Below are 16,156 nucleotides of genomic sequence, written 5' to 3'. Positions count from 1 at the left end.
CAATAACAGCTAGTATACACTTAAGAGTTACAGAGTGGCAGAAATAATAGGAAGGGAAAACAAAACTGGTTACAGTATAGGAAGTACCTCAGAAAATGGCTTCTTAGGCTCTGACTGAGGAAAGCTGGCCATCTCCAGATGAGCATATGTAAGCTTGTAATTTAGTAATGTATTTGTGAAGTCATGACAAATCATCTACCATCATGGGAGCCATATCATGCATGAACAAATGTAGAATTACAGAATCACAGAATCACAGAATCATCAAGGTTGGAAAAGACCTTGACAATCATCTAGTCCAACCATTGAATTATTCAGGATTGCTATAAAAAGGAAGACATTTTGCTTCAAATGCTTTCCCTCAATTTTATTGGCAATTATGTACGCTGACCTGCAATAACCTACTGGTTCTTGGCCTATCTTTTCTGTACATTTCCATTCTCACAATAAATTCCTTCCCTGTTCCACATGGAGAGCGATTTTACAAAGCTAGAAGGTTAAATGTTTTTAGTCCTGGAGAGTGAGAACCTATATAACAGTCAATATGTTAATTCACCTGGAAATAAAAAAGGATTTTAGCAAGACGTATTGGGTCTGGCTGAGATGGAGTTAATTTTCTCCACAGCAGCCCTCATAGTGCTGCGCTTTGTATTGGTAGCTATAAAGGTGTTGATAACACACCAGTGTTTTGGCTACTGCTGAGAAGTGCTTGCACAGCACCAAGGCTGTGTCTCCGACATTCTGCCCTCACCAGCAGGCTGGGGGTGGGCAAGATCTTGGGAGGGGACATAGCCAGGACAGCTGACCCAAGCTGTCCAAAGGGATATTCCATACCATAAAAGCTAAGAGAAGGGAGGAGGAAGTCGGGGCATTCGTTATTATGACATTTGTCTTCCAGAGCAATTCCTAATACTGAAGGCCTACTGCCTGAGAAGTGGCTGGGTGTCACCTGCTGATGGAAAGTAGAGAATAAATCTTTTGTTTTCCTTTACTTCCGCACACATCCTTTGCTTTTGCTTTATTAAAGTGCTTTTATCTTGACCCGTGAGGGTTTTTTTCCATCTTATTTTCTCCTCACCCTGTCCTGCTGAGGAGGGGAGTGACAAAGCTGCTTGGTGGGCACCTGGTATCCAGCCAAGGTCAACCCACCACACAAGAATATTTTACACAATCATCATGACTGATATGCATGCTTGTATCCTTCCCAGCTTTCATTAAGTATCCTTTAAGATGTTGTCTTATTATGAAGAGGGATATTCCAGGAGAAACAAGCCTAAACAAAATACACTTCAAAATGTTGAAAAGCTAATCTCTGAATTTCAGGAAATGGATATTTTTCCAGATTCTTCTGGAAACAACACAATAGAGAGGATTTTAAAAAACTGTGATGTTTGTGCGCCAACAAAAGCATGAAATTTAGTCATCCTCCAAACAAAAAAGCATGGGAAATCTTCAAGACCTAATCACTGGAAATGGCCATTCCCCTCCACTTGGCAGAATTACTGAAAAATGACAGAATGAGAAGAACTAGCAAGATATTGTACACAGCTGGCTATAAAGAAAGTAGCTTCCAGAAACATTTCCATTGACTTCAAGGAGCTAAAAAGTCTGGTTTGAGAAGAGCAAAGCTGACTGCTCTGACAACAGTGCTTCTGGACTCCGGTACAGGAGGCACAGTCCCGCCCAGGCTCAGGAGATGTTGTGACGGCTGCTCCCCTGATGTACTGCTATGCTCTGCATAACAGATCTGCACATGGGCAAAGGGCTCCAGATAGGACTGTGTATGCAGAGTACATTAGACAGCTAAAATACACACCTGGGTTATGAGTCAAACTGTCTCTACAACAATGAAGTGAAACAGGCACTTCTGGAGTGCAATCAGATGTTCCCACTGGATGACACACATTGAACTCCAGAAATACCTTTCTCTATGCTAACTGCACAAGGAATCAAAACAATTAGTTTCAGTACAAATGCCCACACTGCAAGCATCTGAAGCCAATCAGAATAGTCTCACACAGTCCTATACAAAGATGCAACTCTCACATTTTTGGGAAGAATTTGGTAATTTACCACAACCATGAAAATCATTATAAGAGTTATGACAGAGAATTGGCATACCAAGCACAGTATCCTCTTACCCAAAAAGTACCATAAAGGAGGTTAGGCAAGACCTAACTTCTGTGGTACCTGCGCATTTATATGTTCCTACAATACTTCAAGTGTGTGACATTATCTTCCTCCCTGGGAAATTGTCCCACAGCCACTTACTTTAGCTTCACACCATCATTAGACACAAATCATTAGTCCCTGATCCTACAGAGTTGCAGGCATATTCATTAAGACCACTTCAATTTAAGAAAGCTTACTTCCTTACGTCTCTCTGGGAGACCTCTCCAGATGGCTGTTCAGAAACCGACTCAAGTTTACGTGCATGATCTGCTTCAGTGGGATCCTGCGTCTGCACAGACTATCAAGGGAACTTGGGGAGACAAGCTTCCTTAAAATTAGCCTTTGTAAATATCCCCCTCTAGTGCACACTTACCAATTTCCACAAAGAAGGGTTATGTGCTATAAATTTATATCTATTTGTTCCAGTACTAACTTTCCCATCTTCACCAGCCCACAAAACTTTGCTCATTTTATATCTTAAAATTTTATCATGCTTCTCTTCATATAAACTAAAAGCATTCTATAGATTCAGTAAAATCAATTTCTTAAAGTGATTGCTTCTAGGAATAGCTAGTTCAAAGCACAGCAAAGAACTGTTCTTGACACACTTAAAAAACAAACATAGAAGCTGATTAAAAATATTACTTACTGACTCTTTGCCTAAGGCTCAGAAGCAAAGTTGTTAAATTCAATATCTTTGAGGCTGAACAGGTACAAAAAGCCACTTCAGTAACATTGAAATTTGGAAAGTAAAAATTGTTAAAAGCTAAGAAGGTAATCAGGAAAGGATACTAAATTAAAATGGAAAGAAATAAAAATAGACTCAGCCTACAAATACTGACAAAGCCTGAAGGTATACATAACTGCAAATGGAAAGAACAAGGAAGTGGTGTGTGTCAGTATGGCTAATAGATGAGGTGCCAGAAGTGGCACGAACAAGTAAGATCTTTCAGAATATCAAAATCCTCTTCTAGTGATGTCCTTTGAAAACAGTCTAAACTTCATTTATCCTTACCCACTTGTAAATGGAAAGTCTTAGAAGTCCAAGATGCATTAACATGAAAGTTGAAAGGGAAATAATGTGTAAACACAAATAATTAATTCTCCACATAGATTGGATGCAGGAGGTATGTGAGAAAAATCTACCAGAGAAAAGAACAATTAACGAACATGGAGAAATGCCTCCTCTTTTTTATTAAGATGACTTATTACAGGTACAATATTTTGGGTATAGCTGAACTGTATCACAAGAGAGTGGAGATGTGACCTTTAAAGTACCTGAGCAGGGGCGTGTGCAGCTCTGTGTGACACTACTTGGGTAACTGCAGCCTTAAGAACCTCCCCCATTCACAGTAAAATCACGCCACAGGTAAAGCATGAAGAGAAAATGCACTGAAATACATAATCTTTAAAGTAACAAGGCACCCAGTCTAAGTGTCTTGTGTCCAAGAATTCCTTGGGAGCATAAAAACAACACAGTGCAAATGATTATATCTATCTCATTAAAATTTGTCACTCTTACGAGTAAGCTGAAGAATGACTGTGTTGCGTTTGTGTGTGTGGTGGGGCTTTTGGTAGCAGGGGAGGTGGCTACAGAGGTGTCCCCCTGTGAGAAGCTTCTTGAAGCTCCCCTGTCTCCAAGTCAGATCCACCTCTGGCCAAGGCTGAGCCAATTAGTGATGGTGGTCGCGCCTCTATGATAACGTATTTAAGAAGGGGAACCTCGGATTTGGGAGGAACAGTTGTGAGAAGGACATCTATGCAAACACCGAGGTCAGTGAAAGAAAGGAGGGGGAGGAGGAGGAGGAGGAGGGGAGGTGCACCAGAGCAGAGACCCTGCTGCAGCCTGTGGTGAGAGGGCAGGCTGTGCCCCTGCAGTCTCAGAGGTCCACGCGGAGCAGATGCCCACCTGCAGCCCGTGGAGGACCCCATGCCAGAGCAGGTGGCTGTGCCTGAAGAAGGCTGGGACTCTGATAGAAGAAGCCCCTGCTGTTATAGTTCAGTGCTGGGTGGACTGCAGCACGCAGGAGGAACCCACGCTGGAGCAGTCTGGGAAGCACTGCAGCCCATGGGAAGGACTCACATTGGAGAAAATTTGTGAAGGACTGTCTCCCATGAGAGGGACTCCACACTGGAGCAAGGGAAGAATGTGAGGAGTCCTTCCCCTGAGAAGAAAGAAACATTGGGACTGACTGCAACCCCCATCCCCTACCCCCTGCACTGTTGGGGAGGAGGAAGTAGAGATATCGGGAGCAAAGCTGAGCCTGGGAAGAAGGGAGGGTTGGGGGGAGGTGTTTTTAAGGTGTGGTAATGCTTCTCACTGTCCTACTCTGTCTGTGTGGTGGTGGTGTTTTTAGTGTTTGAATTAAATTGATCTTTTTTTTATTTTCACTAACGAGTCTGTCTTTTGCCCCTGACCACAATGGGCGAGTCATCCTTATCTCGAATCCTGAGCCTTTTGTTTTCTCCTTCCCATGCCTGAGGGGGAAGGGGTGAGTGAGCGGCTGTGTGGTGCTCAATTGCCCTCTCGGATCAAACCATGACAATGACAAACTGGAAGCCAGCTACAGTGTTAAAGGTTAATTGCAAGGCATCTAAAGACCTCATGCAAAGATCAGTTGTTTAAAGCATTCATTGATAATATTTAATGCAGAATGACTATCATTATGGCAAAATCTGAGACAGCACAAAGCTACTCTTACTTAACCAAAGCTGGAAGAAACTGAGAAACTTCAGAAATAACAGCCTGAACTAAGTAAACTAAGCCTGAACAGCATATAAAATCCAATAGAAATTAATGCAAAACCATTTCTATTTGAACTATTCATAGGCCTTATAAGAAACTTAACTGCCTGTGTTCAGGAAGGTGGCTTGCTATTGTTGTGTACGGTCCCAGAGGAGCTTCTGCATGGGCAAACTTATCCAAAATGCTTATAGAAATTCAGGGTGCCTAAAGACTGTGACATTACAAGTACTTCAGTAACCAGACATACAAATGAACTCTGAGGCATTCATAACAGCGCCTCTCCATGTGGATTCTCTTATGTCTGTCTAGGATGAAGTTACACTCCTGCAAGGACACTAATACTGTCACTCATTTTATTTAGCTTTGTAGTTTTGAGATTCACTTTCCTTTCTTCAAAGTGACTGAAGTTGGCCCACAGACCCAGAAGTCCTATGTAAAATAAAACCTAAGATTGTTTCTTTAAGAAACCAAACAGTGCTACCGTGAAAACAGAAAACATGTCATCATTTTAAGTACTGTATCCTGATCACCTCTTCTCCTAACAGAGTTTAGAGACAGTGATTTACAAGGTAAAATAACCTGTACAAGATAAATGTTTGAAAAACATATTTTCTCTAGAGGTGAATAAAAAAGAAAGGACATGATAAAAGTACAAATGATTTCTAGTAGGGAGTAAGAAGATCAGGAATTTTATTCCCTCTCTATTAACAGAATGCCCAAGCAAACTTTCAAAGAAGTTGAATGACAATAAATTGAAACCAAAGATTTGCCTTCAGAACTCCCTGTCACAAGCTGCAACTATATTTGAAGCTATTGTGATTTTAAAAAAGGCATAGTATTTCATAAAGAGTAAAATTATTTTCCTTACCAAAAAAATCAAATAAACAGCTTAGAAAGAGAGAAAAATCTAATGCTAAAAGGCATAAACTAGTTTCTATACGTCAGAAGGACAAACTTTAGGATTAAATTGTACCAGATCTCTCAACAAGAATTTTTTATGTTTGTCTGAAGCACCTGGTTCTGGTCAGCTTCAGAGATATACTGTCAAAAAGCAAAGACTTACTATTTCTACAATGTATCAATGTGCCAAGACTCTTCATGAGACTCCCAGGAAATATATGCTGCCTTACATTTACTGCACTTCCCACAGTGGTGACAGGGATTTTTTTTAAGCATTACAGTTTTAAGACAGGACAATTGTTTTAACAAGGGTTGTCATGAACTGCACCTTCCAGCTGACATTGCTTCCTAAGAAGCAGCAGCATGCAGTGTGCACACTCACAGATCACATTTTAGTAGTTTCAGGGAATATACCTATCACCATTACACTTTTCTTTAAAATGTAAAGTCCCTGCAGTTTCCTCCTTCATCATTCTGAATACTAAAGCACAGCATTGTTTTAAAATCAGTCCAGTCCTCTGTTTTGACCTAATAATGAATATTTAGAAGTTGTTTTAACCAAGAGATCAGAATCCTTCTGAAAAATTATACTTCTCAGCACATTTCTTCTGACTGCAGGAGACACAAGTCTCCCTTTGTCACATCAGAAAGCACCAAGGAAAGCTCATACATTCTGTTCTTAATCACACCTTGATGCAGCAGTCTGAACTAGAAGGACAAGCAAATTACAAATCTTCCTTACGTAGCTGAAATAAACCATAAGACTTATTTTCAAATTTGGAAAAAGAATGCATGAAGGCTGAACAGAAAAGCCTTCTTCCATGAAAAACAACTGACCTCATATCAAAAGCTGGCATCTGCCTGGTATCCTGGCTTCAGCTGTCACTGATATCTTCAGTTGGCTGCACCTGCCCACTGCAAAGGGAGCATACATGGTACAGTAGCCATCTCCCTGGCTTCAGCGTCATGTCAGATGTCATAGGCATGTGCATTTCTGTGTGCATATGTGTGATCTCATGTTATGTCACAGTACTCCCATGTTATTACATTGCCTTGTGTTTCACAGCTATGATGACTCCACAAATGATGGCATTTTAAAAGAGCTTATTAGATGGCTGGTTGACATTTGGAGGATGAAATTCAGTAATGAAATTAAAGCAAGGAGACTCTTTGAACTTTTTAAGCCATTTAAGCTCTTGGCAATGATCAGCTACATGGCAGTCCTTTTTATTTCTAAGACATACGTCTATGAAGTACTCTGGGTTGGGGACCGGTATTCTCTATGTGGCACTGCCAGTAGTTCCAGTAATGAATTGGTTACACAAAGCCTTATGAGTATGTTATGAATTCATACCAAAAAAACTACACCTTCATTGCATCTCTACTCAGCATCTAAGTTAATCTTCTGTTTTTATTGGAAAAAGGAAACACACAACAGTTCCTCTCTGTTATGACTTGAACATCTAGTGCAAATCAGGGCATAGCACTTGATCAAATGATAACCCATTTAACTAATAATAGGTCTTCCTCAACCCTGGCATCTTGTGGAGCAGAAGATTTCTTTCTCCTTGGGGTCCTTGAGAGCTGTTTATCAAGAGGAAGCTATAGATGCAAAGTGTTCACAGGCTTCAGATCTCTCATGTGGAAGACTACATCAAGGAGAAGTGAGTTCGGACTGAAAAAATGTGGATGCTACTTATGTTAGGGACCTGAAGAAATATGTTCTCTAGGTTGCTGCATAGAGTCTGAAGACAAGGTAGTTAGGTAGTGGAGGAGCACAATTTACGTGGAGGTGGTACTTCTCAGCAATTAAGGCTCTGAGGACATGCTGGCAAACAAGATACAGTTGATAAAGTTTTGCTTTGTTCAAGGGGAAAACACATTTTCAGCATATTGTTAAATGTAATTTGAAACAAGATGTGTGACTTTTTCAGGCACATCCATTCCCCTCGTTTCTTGTCAAACGCTTGTGGTACCATTAGATTGCTAGAAGTTATAGGCAAGGAACATTTATTTCACTTTCTTTTCCTTGGGGAATCTGGCACAATGTAAGTGCAACGACCAAAACATAAGCATTAGTGGATTCCATTTTGCCTATGATAGCCTGTCTGAAAAGCTACCATCATTTCTGTGACAAGGAGTGCTCTCTGTGAAGAACTAATTTTACTCTCTAGCTTCTTATTATCACAGAAAGTAGTTTTATGCTGTACTGCCAGTATTTGTATTTTCCATTACCCTGTTTTTTTCCATGCAGGAGAGAAATGTAAATATTGAAATAGTCTCTATTTTGTGCAAACAAAAGCAATGAAGAACACTGATGGCCTCCAAGGAGAGGGAAGAAAAGTATATTTAAAAATAGCAACTTAAACTTCTTTCCTACACAATTAAAATAGACTGTTTTCAGCATAATAATAAAAAATTGAAGCTTTAGAAATTCATGACACACAGGGCTAAATCAGTCTATTACAGTTTTCTAATATGTGTAACTCATGCAACATTTTTCAGAAGGGAATTTACATTAAATTGAAATAAGAATGTTGTACTTACTGTTGCCAATTCATCAAATTTGCCAAAGAGCTCATTCAGCAGCTTCACCAGCTCTTGTGCAGTACACTGTGATGCCAGACTGGTGAACCCCACAATGTCTGCAAACAAAATGCTGTAAAGAAGAAAAAAGACACAGAGATATCAGTACAGAAGACATCTTCACATTCTCATTATCCTCTTTTATAGCATGAACGTGACTCAAAGCACAAACTCAAACAAGTCCTGAAACATTACCAATAAAGTGCTAGTTGAAACAAAAATGGCAAAGATTCAAATAGGAATCAGTCCGGTGCTGTCAACTGTTGTAGAGAACCCTGGGACACTTTTAATGCCTGTATACCTATCCTATATACCTATCCAGTGTAGATATATCAAAGCACCTCATTCATGAGGTTGCCCCATGAGTGCCCCATGAGCACTCCAAGAGCACAGAGAACAATTGCTTCTCCCCTTTACAGCTGGGATTTTCTCAGCTCGACTGGTTTCAAAGACAGATTTTTCACTGGTAGAGTACCACAGCCAAATTGATAAACCTTGCATGTGGTTTACTAAGTACTGAAAGACAGGAGTTAATAACTTGAGTATGGTAGCTCCGTGATGTGGTCTTACTGCTCACTGTGAGGATCTAGCATCCACAGTGTCAGGCCAGGCTTCTCTGTACTGTGCTTCATGGCTCAGGTAAGTGTCCAGCTTCCATCAGTGTTAACAAAGTTTTAATGTCCAACAGTTTAATCTGCCTTAACAATCCCTACCCATCTGTGATGATAAAAGGAGATAGTTGAAAGCAGCACAGACGCTACTGTGATAAAGAGAATAAAAGTTCTTGTGTAGATCCTGAAACTCGGTATAGTATGAAGCTATGATCCTTTAATTATTCAGATTCCTTCATCTGTTTGCAGAGGCCCAGAGCCCACTGCAGGAACCTAGTGCATTTATCTCCAACACCCAGACTATAAATGTCAAACAAATCTTTATGCAAATGCTAACAAACAGCTCCATCCTTCATGGCCTAGGTATACTTGACATAGTGCAAAACTTAGCTTGCAAACTGTAAGTTACATTAAGCATTACATATTCCCCTTACCCTCAACAAACCTTCACTCTACAGATAAAATAGCAGATGCTGGAAAAGCAGGACTAACAAGTCTACTGTTTCCCATTCACCATAACCAAGTCCGAACTCTCCCAATAAGCTACAAAAAAGAGCAAATACAACTCCTGACTCAGTCCCCGTTTCTATAATTTCATTTAACTCAGTTGCTAAAATCTCTTGTCCACCAGTGAAGGTCAGGTAACCTATCCCAGCACAAAATCAATTCATCCAAAATTCAATGGCTTTAATCTACAAACAAAGTCACTATGTTGTCATGTTAATCCATTGGGCAGTCTCTCCACTCTCTTCTCCTTTGAGCATGCTTTATGAGAACGTTGCTGAAGATGGCCCCAGTTCAGGGAAAAAATAGCTATTCTATTCCTATGATGTTTAAACACAACAAAAAAAGCTTCTTAAAACAAAACATTCAGCATTCAGTTAGTTAATTTTATTGATTTGTGTCTCCGCTATCATGAGTGTGAATCAGCCAAGTGATGGGTAAGGTAAAAGGCATTAACAGAGTGCAATAGCCCCAGCAAAGTGCTTTGCATATTTGTCCATGAAGATCTACTTACTCTCTTAATTCTGGACTGAAATACTTGTTGTTTGACAGCCACAGGCTGGTCTTTCTGGAAATTCATTAGTTAATATCAAATCATCCTCCTAAATTCCTTGAAGATTTTCAGTGTACTTAAATGTGCATCAGGGTCTTTCATACAGTTTGCTTTATGACCCATTTGCTTTATGACCTAAATTCACATCAGAATTCATGCAGTCAAAAAAGACACAGAGGAAAAAACAACTAAAATTGCTGCAATCCAACTTGTCATGTAGTTCTGAGGTTTTAATTCGATGCTGTTAGTATGGAGGGGGAGTGTAGATGAAATTTTATAATAACAGCTTCTGCTAGCCTCTCTGTCATTTCACATCTTACATTCTACATTTTGATTGCTTTTATTTTGCTATTTCAATTTTAAATATGTTAGTCCACTTTTTCTTCCTATCTAACCACATTTACAGTAACAGTAATAGCTCCTGCAGCACCAACAATGTCTACTTGAAAAAAATTAGCATTTGGGGTGGGGGGGTTAGGCCTTTAAGGTAATAACAATGTTATCTGTTTACCAAGGTCTTTAACAATGAATAACATACACATTACATACAAACCAGAAAAGTCCAGTGTTTGTGGAGACTATATAACAATGCCTTAACAGCTAACAGAGCAACCATTACACTGCTAACATGTACGCTTATATCAAAGCATCTCAATTAGTTAAGCACAGAGCACAGGAAATACATTCATGCATAATTATTCAGTTAAAAGGAAAGTTATTTTACATACGACTATCTTAATAGTCAGTACGGGATCCTTGCTAATTCTTTAAAAATTTCAAAAATGCTTAGCCCTCAGTATTTGATTCAAAACACTGGTAATTATGCAAAAAAGCCCATAAAAGTACCCACAACACATAACTGAACCTGTAACTGCAAATTTAAGTAAAATATGTAATTATTGTGTGTTGAGACACAGTTGTAGTTAAGTTATGCTTGTGAACCATTTCATACTGCAGTTAACTTCATGTGTATATTTTAAAGCTAATGGAATAGGTTAGACAATATGATTGCTGTTACACTTCTATGGCATAAGAGTTTTTAAAAAAATTGTAACTGCTTTTTTACAAAATTTGTAACTCCTTTAATACAATATTCTTAAAATGTGCAAAGTATAACTCCCATGTCTGGACATGGCACTGATAGGGGCAACGATGTGAGTACAAGCCTTGCCTTTTTTTTAGAGAAATTCTGCTCATTTCTACCACCATGAAATGTTACAACCATAGCAGCTGCTGCATTTCTTTTGAAAGTAGGCTGAAATACAAATGACGAAACATGATTTTTCAGCAGGGATAGTAGGAAACAGGCAGTGGATGGGTAGGGGCTTTGCAGACCCAAAGTGAAACTGGGACTGTGAGCCTGCTGCTTCCACAGTCTGTTGCCACTCAGGGGTGGCAGTCCTGAGGAGGATGACCCCCTCTCACACACATGGAGCTCTGGTATTCTAAAAATGGCATTGAAACTCATTAGCCAGTTTATTTCAGATAGTGAGCTGACCAATATTCTCTCTTGCACTCCTTCACCTGTCTGTGTCCATCTGTTACCTCTTGACTTGCTACTTCAACTACAAGTATTGTAGGGCAGTGCCAACACTTACTCTTTTATTGCACAATGTCTAAAACAAATTAGGGCAGCATCTTCGTCTGTGATGTGGGGTTTTGACTATGGAGTCAAATCACCCATTTGATACTATCAACTTTTTTCCCCCTGCTACGTTCTGCTTAGGTTTTTGGAACATAAAGGACACAGAAGGCCTTTATCAGGAGGTGGCAAAATCTGCCAAAGGGAGTGAGAACAGAAAAGAGATTATAATTCTTGCTATGGCCATGAAAACCATAAGGGTCCTAAAGAGAGAAATGATAAGATATACAGTGCCAGAATTCCAGTGATATGCCTGAAGTGTTTCCAGGGCCAAACCATATTTTCAAATGCATTCAAGTATTTTCAAAGTCCAACTCCCCACCTGTTTCTCAGCAGAACACAAATTAACACTGAAATTCCCTTTCCTTTGATTTGGATATATTATTCACACAAAACCAACGAGGGTCTTAAATGTAGGCCATGTCTAACATTGATATATTTAGAAAAGTTAAGACAAAGCAACTACAGGAGTGACGTCAGTGTAAAGGCACATTAATCACTCCTGTAGATGCATTCATTCAAGAGCAAAGTAGCCTTGGTTCACTGTAACTTAATCGCTAATTGCCATGGAGGTTCACATCCTCAAAGATGATTAAACCAGAGTAAACCTGGGGTACCTTAGTTATGCATGAAAGAGTCCTCACAATGGTATGGTATACAAAGGGACACTTCACAGTGATTGCCAAGTAATTTTATTGTTAAAAAAAATATATATTAGCATATGTGGAAACGAGAAGTGAGAAGCTACCCATTAACAACTGTTTGCCTTAACGACCATTCAGGGACATGACTCTCCCTGCTTTAATTTCACAGAAATCTTAACAATGCAATTGGGGCACTCTGGTGAAAAAAAAAAAAAAAAAAAAACAAACAACAAAACCAAACAAAAAACCATCTCAAACTGCAACTATTAAAGAAAAAGAGAAATGAAAGTGGAAAGAAAGTGAAAACAAAGGACAAAGGTTACTTGTTTGTTAAACAGCATAGTTTGCACATGATTCAAGTGCTACTCTCTGTGACAAGTGATTTAAATGTGATGCTTAGCAAGGCTAAGTAGTTACTACAGTGCTAAGCCTGGTGGTGCCCCATTGCCCAAAGGCTCAGCAGTGCTCTTATTCCTCCATTTCACAACTGAGCTAAGGGACCCCAAGGAGCTATCATTCTCTTTACTTGTGTGCTATACCAAAAAATGTAATTCTATGATCTTTGAGATATTCAGCATTTGTCCTGTAGTTTTCAGTCATACCAGGATTTTACCAGTAAGTTCACAGGATCAGGAAGTTTGACTAATCTGGTAAAAACTTAAATCACTTTGACTTTTAGACAGACAAGTTATTAGCATTATAAATTGCAACAGCATGTCAATATTCTAATTAAATCCTAGGGGAGGAAATAATCAATTACCAAGCAGAGCTTTGTCAGAACTTCTACTCTGCTCTTGATTTTAAAGTCTGCATGATGCCATTGTGTTGCTGGAGCAGTGTTGTCCAGGGTTAGAGGTTTTCTTGCTCCCAATGCTGCCTGATTGCTTACAAAAGATGAAAGGAACATACACTGAGTATTACGAAAGCACAAGACAGCAGCAGAAGATGACTAGTTTGAAATCCTTCCTTCTGATCGTTTTATTTGAGATGCAAGACACTCTTTTGTCACTCTCTCAAGTTATTGTTACCCTTTCCACAACTTAAAACCCTTATCACTTCTGTAACACCTTCTGCTCATAGCTAATAACCACTTGTTGGTGCAGCTGCACCAAAGACAAGGCTAAAGTCCAGTTCTGACTCTAGCTTTTCCGTAGCTATTTTCTGAAACTTTTGACTGGTCTTAATCTCATTTAGTAAAATAAGCTTAAAACTACTTGGGTTTTTTGTATAATAATGTAGTAGATTTAACATTTTTTTTAAAATGCATTGATTGATAGAGTGTAGCTTATATACTCTCCGCTGAAAACACAGACTGTCTTACACTTACATAATCAAGTTTCTATATTCAATAGGAAAATTAGCTTATTTTTGACAGAGAGCTACCCAATTTTTTTCATAATATTTTATACATAAATGGCTTGGTTTAGTTACTAATAATACTAAATAATCTTACAATAATTATGTCCAAAGCATTTTGAAATATACATAATCTCAGGAAGGTATTTGCAACTGCAAAAATCCCCAAATTTGCAAATAAATTTCTTCAAAGGAGTTTAATTTGCTACAGAACATTTCCTGTTACAAATGTTATGCACTGCATCTTTCCTTCTGATCTTAGAATAGTTCATCCTTTCTTAATGAAACACCTTTCTGAAAAGGTAACTTTTTCGAAAAAGTTTGAAAAACCAGTTCCTCCAATTACAGTGTACAATAATTGCATCTACAATTACCCATGAACAGCTCCTGCTAGACACTCCATGCACAGACAACATGCCTAAACTCTAATATCCACATAATTTAGTATAAGACTGTATGCCCCACAGACTACTGCAACAAAGCATATATGATAGACACCTGTACCTTAATGTGTAAATACAGATTTGTAAGCATTGAAGAGCAGTGTTTTGACTATTTGTTTCCCTCCTAATTTATTAATGACATAGAGGGAGTGAGTGCACCCTCAGCAAGTTTGCAGACGACACCAAGCTGAGTGGTGCAGTTGAAACACTACAGGAAAGGGATGCCACACAGAGGGACCTTGACAGGCTTGAGGAGTGGGCCCATGTGACCAACTTGAAGTTCAACAAGGCCAAGCATAAGGTCCTGCACATGGGTTGCGGCAACACAAAGATGGATATAGACTGAGGGATGAATGGATTGAGCAGCCCTGTGGAGGAGGATTTAGGGGTACTGGTGGATGAAATATTGGACATGAGTCGGCACTGTGTGCTTGCAGCCCAGAAAGCCAATTCTATCTCAGGATGCATAAAAAGAAGCATGGCCAGCAAGTCAAGGGAGGTGATTCTCCCTCTCTACTCCACTCTCATGAAATCCCACCTGGAGTACTGCATCCAGCTCTGCAGTCCCCAGCCCAAGAAGGACATGGACCTGCTAGGGCAGGTCCAGATGATGGTCATGAAAACGGTCAAGGGGCTGGAGCAACCCCCTTATGAAGAAAGGCTGAAAGAGTTAGAGTTGTTCAGTCTTAAGAGAAGGCTCTGGGAAGATCTTATTGTGGCCTTTCAATATATAAAGGGGGGTTATAAGAAACATGGAGAGACACTTTTTAGCAGGGTCTGTAGTGAAAGGACAAGGAGCAATGGTTTTAAACTGAAAGAGGGTAGATTTAGATTAGATACAAGGAAGAAATTCTTTACTATGAGGGTGGAACAGGTTTCTCAGAGAAGCTGTGAATGCCCCATCCCTGGAAGTACTCAAGGTCAGGCTGGTCAGGGTTTTGAGCAACCTTATCTAGTTAAAGATGTCCCTGACCATGACAGGGAAATTGGACTAGATGATCTTTCACGGTTCTTTCCAACCCAAACCATTTTATGATTCCATGATTCTAATTTTTAATGGAGGTTTCCTAAGCGCTTTTTTTAAAGCTACCTGGATTATTTGATTTGATACACAAACAGCTATTTCTAACTGCTTCTAGTATAAAAATACTGAATAAATGCAAAGCAACACTGCAGTGAGCACCTTCAAGAAAGAAAGCATTATAAACAGCCATTTCTCTCATCTCTGTCACAAACAAGGTGTTGAGCTGGTTCAGCAGAGGCATACAAGTTACATACATCATTATCTCATACTCCTTGACTATCTATCTGGTGTATTTCTGTGTTGACAAGCCCTGAGTCATCCCCCCAGGACCTTCTGTATTCCTGCTTTTTCCCCTGTCATCCCTGCAGGCTGGCATAGCCAGCACCTGCTCAGTGACTCTCTAGTCGTCCTGCAGCACTGCGGGAAGCTGCTGTACCCACTAAAACTGAGAGTGGAAAGCTTGTGGCTTGGTTTAAGACATTTAATCTGCTTCCCAACTGTGAGTATTGACAGAGCAAACCTTTCCTATGTCACTCTATAGGGTATTCAGGAGGAGAAATCCTGCCAGGTTACACAAGAGATTTAAGAGCTTGTAGGTGGTAAATGTTCACTTTTAACAGCGCTCATTCATGTGCACTGTGCACTTGAATAGTCCTGCTGGTTTCAATAAAGCCACTTCTATAAACAAAAAGGATCAAAATAAGGAGGGGTTTTGTGCCCTGTTTTTTTATTTCCAGTCGGGTTATTTGTTTAATTAGAGTACAACTTATAAGAATGATGTTTTAATGGCACATGCTGCCTCAGAAAGGAACCTGTAGGATTTTTTTTTCCTTAAAGATAAGGGAAAAATATTAATAAGGGAAAATTATTAATAATTTTGTCTATAACTCACTGCAATGATTAAGAAAAAAGTACTCAAAAAATAAAAGAGGGCTGTTAAAACTAAAAACAAAGGGGAGGTTGTTTTTACAAAAT

At 39.4% G+C, this 16,156-nt stretch overlaps 1 protein-coding gene across 3 annotated transcripts in view; it reads right to left on the bottom strand.

Moving 5' to 3' along the window:
* Positions 1 to 16,156, bottom strand: part of ADCY1 (adenylate cyclase 1) — a 187,963-nt gene that overhangs the window by 92,237 nt on the left and 79,570 nt on the right. For all 3 annotated transcript variants that reach the window (XR_012623927.1, XM_074830272.1, XM_074830264.1), the window contains exon 4: positions 8,366 to 8,477. Coding sequence is in view for 2 of the 3 variants with exons in the window: in XM_074830272.1 (XP_074686373.1) it covers positions 8,366 to 8,477 (112 nt within the window). In the remaining variant the exon portion in view is untranslated. The remainder of the gene's footprint in view (positions 1 to 8,365; positions 8,478 to 16,156) is intronic.

This window comes from Strix aluco, chromosome 1, assembly GCF_031877795.1.
Source record: "Strix aluco isolate bStrAlu1 chromosome 1, bStrAlu1.hap1, whole genome shotgun sequence".
Classification (NCBI taxonomy): domain Eukaryota; kingdom Metazoa; phylum Chordata; class Aves; order Strigiformes; family Strigidae; genus Strix; species Strix aluco.
This window is presented reverse-complemented; position numbering and strand designations above follow the sequence as displayed.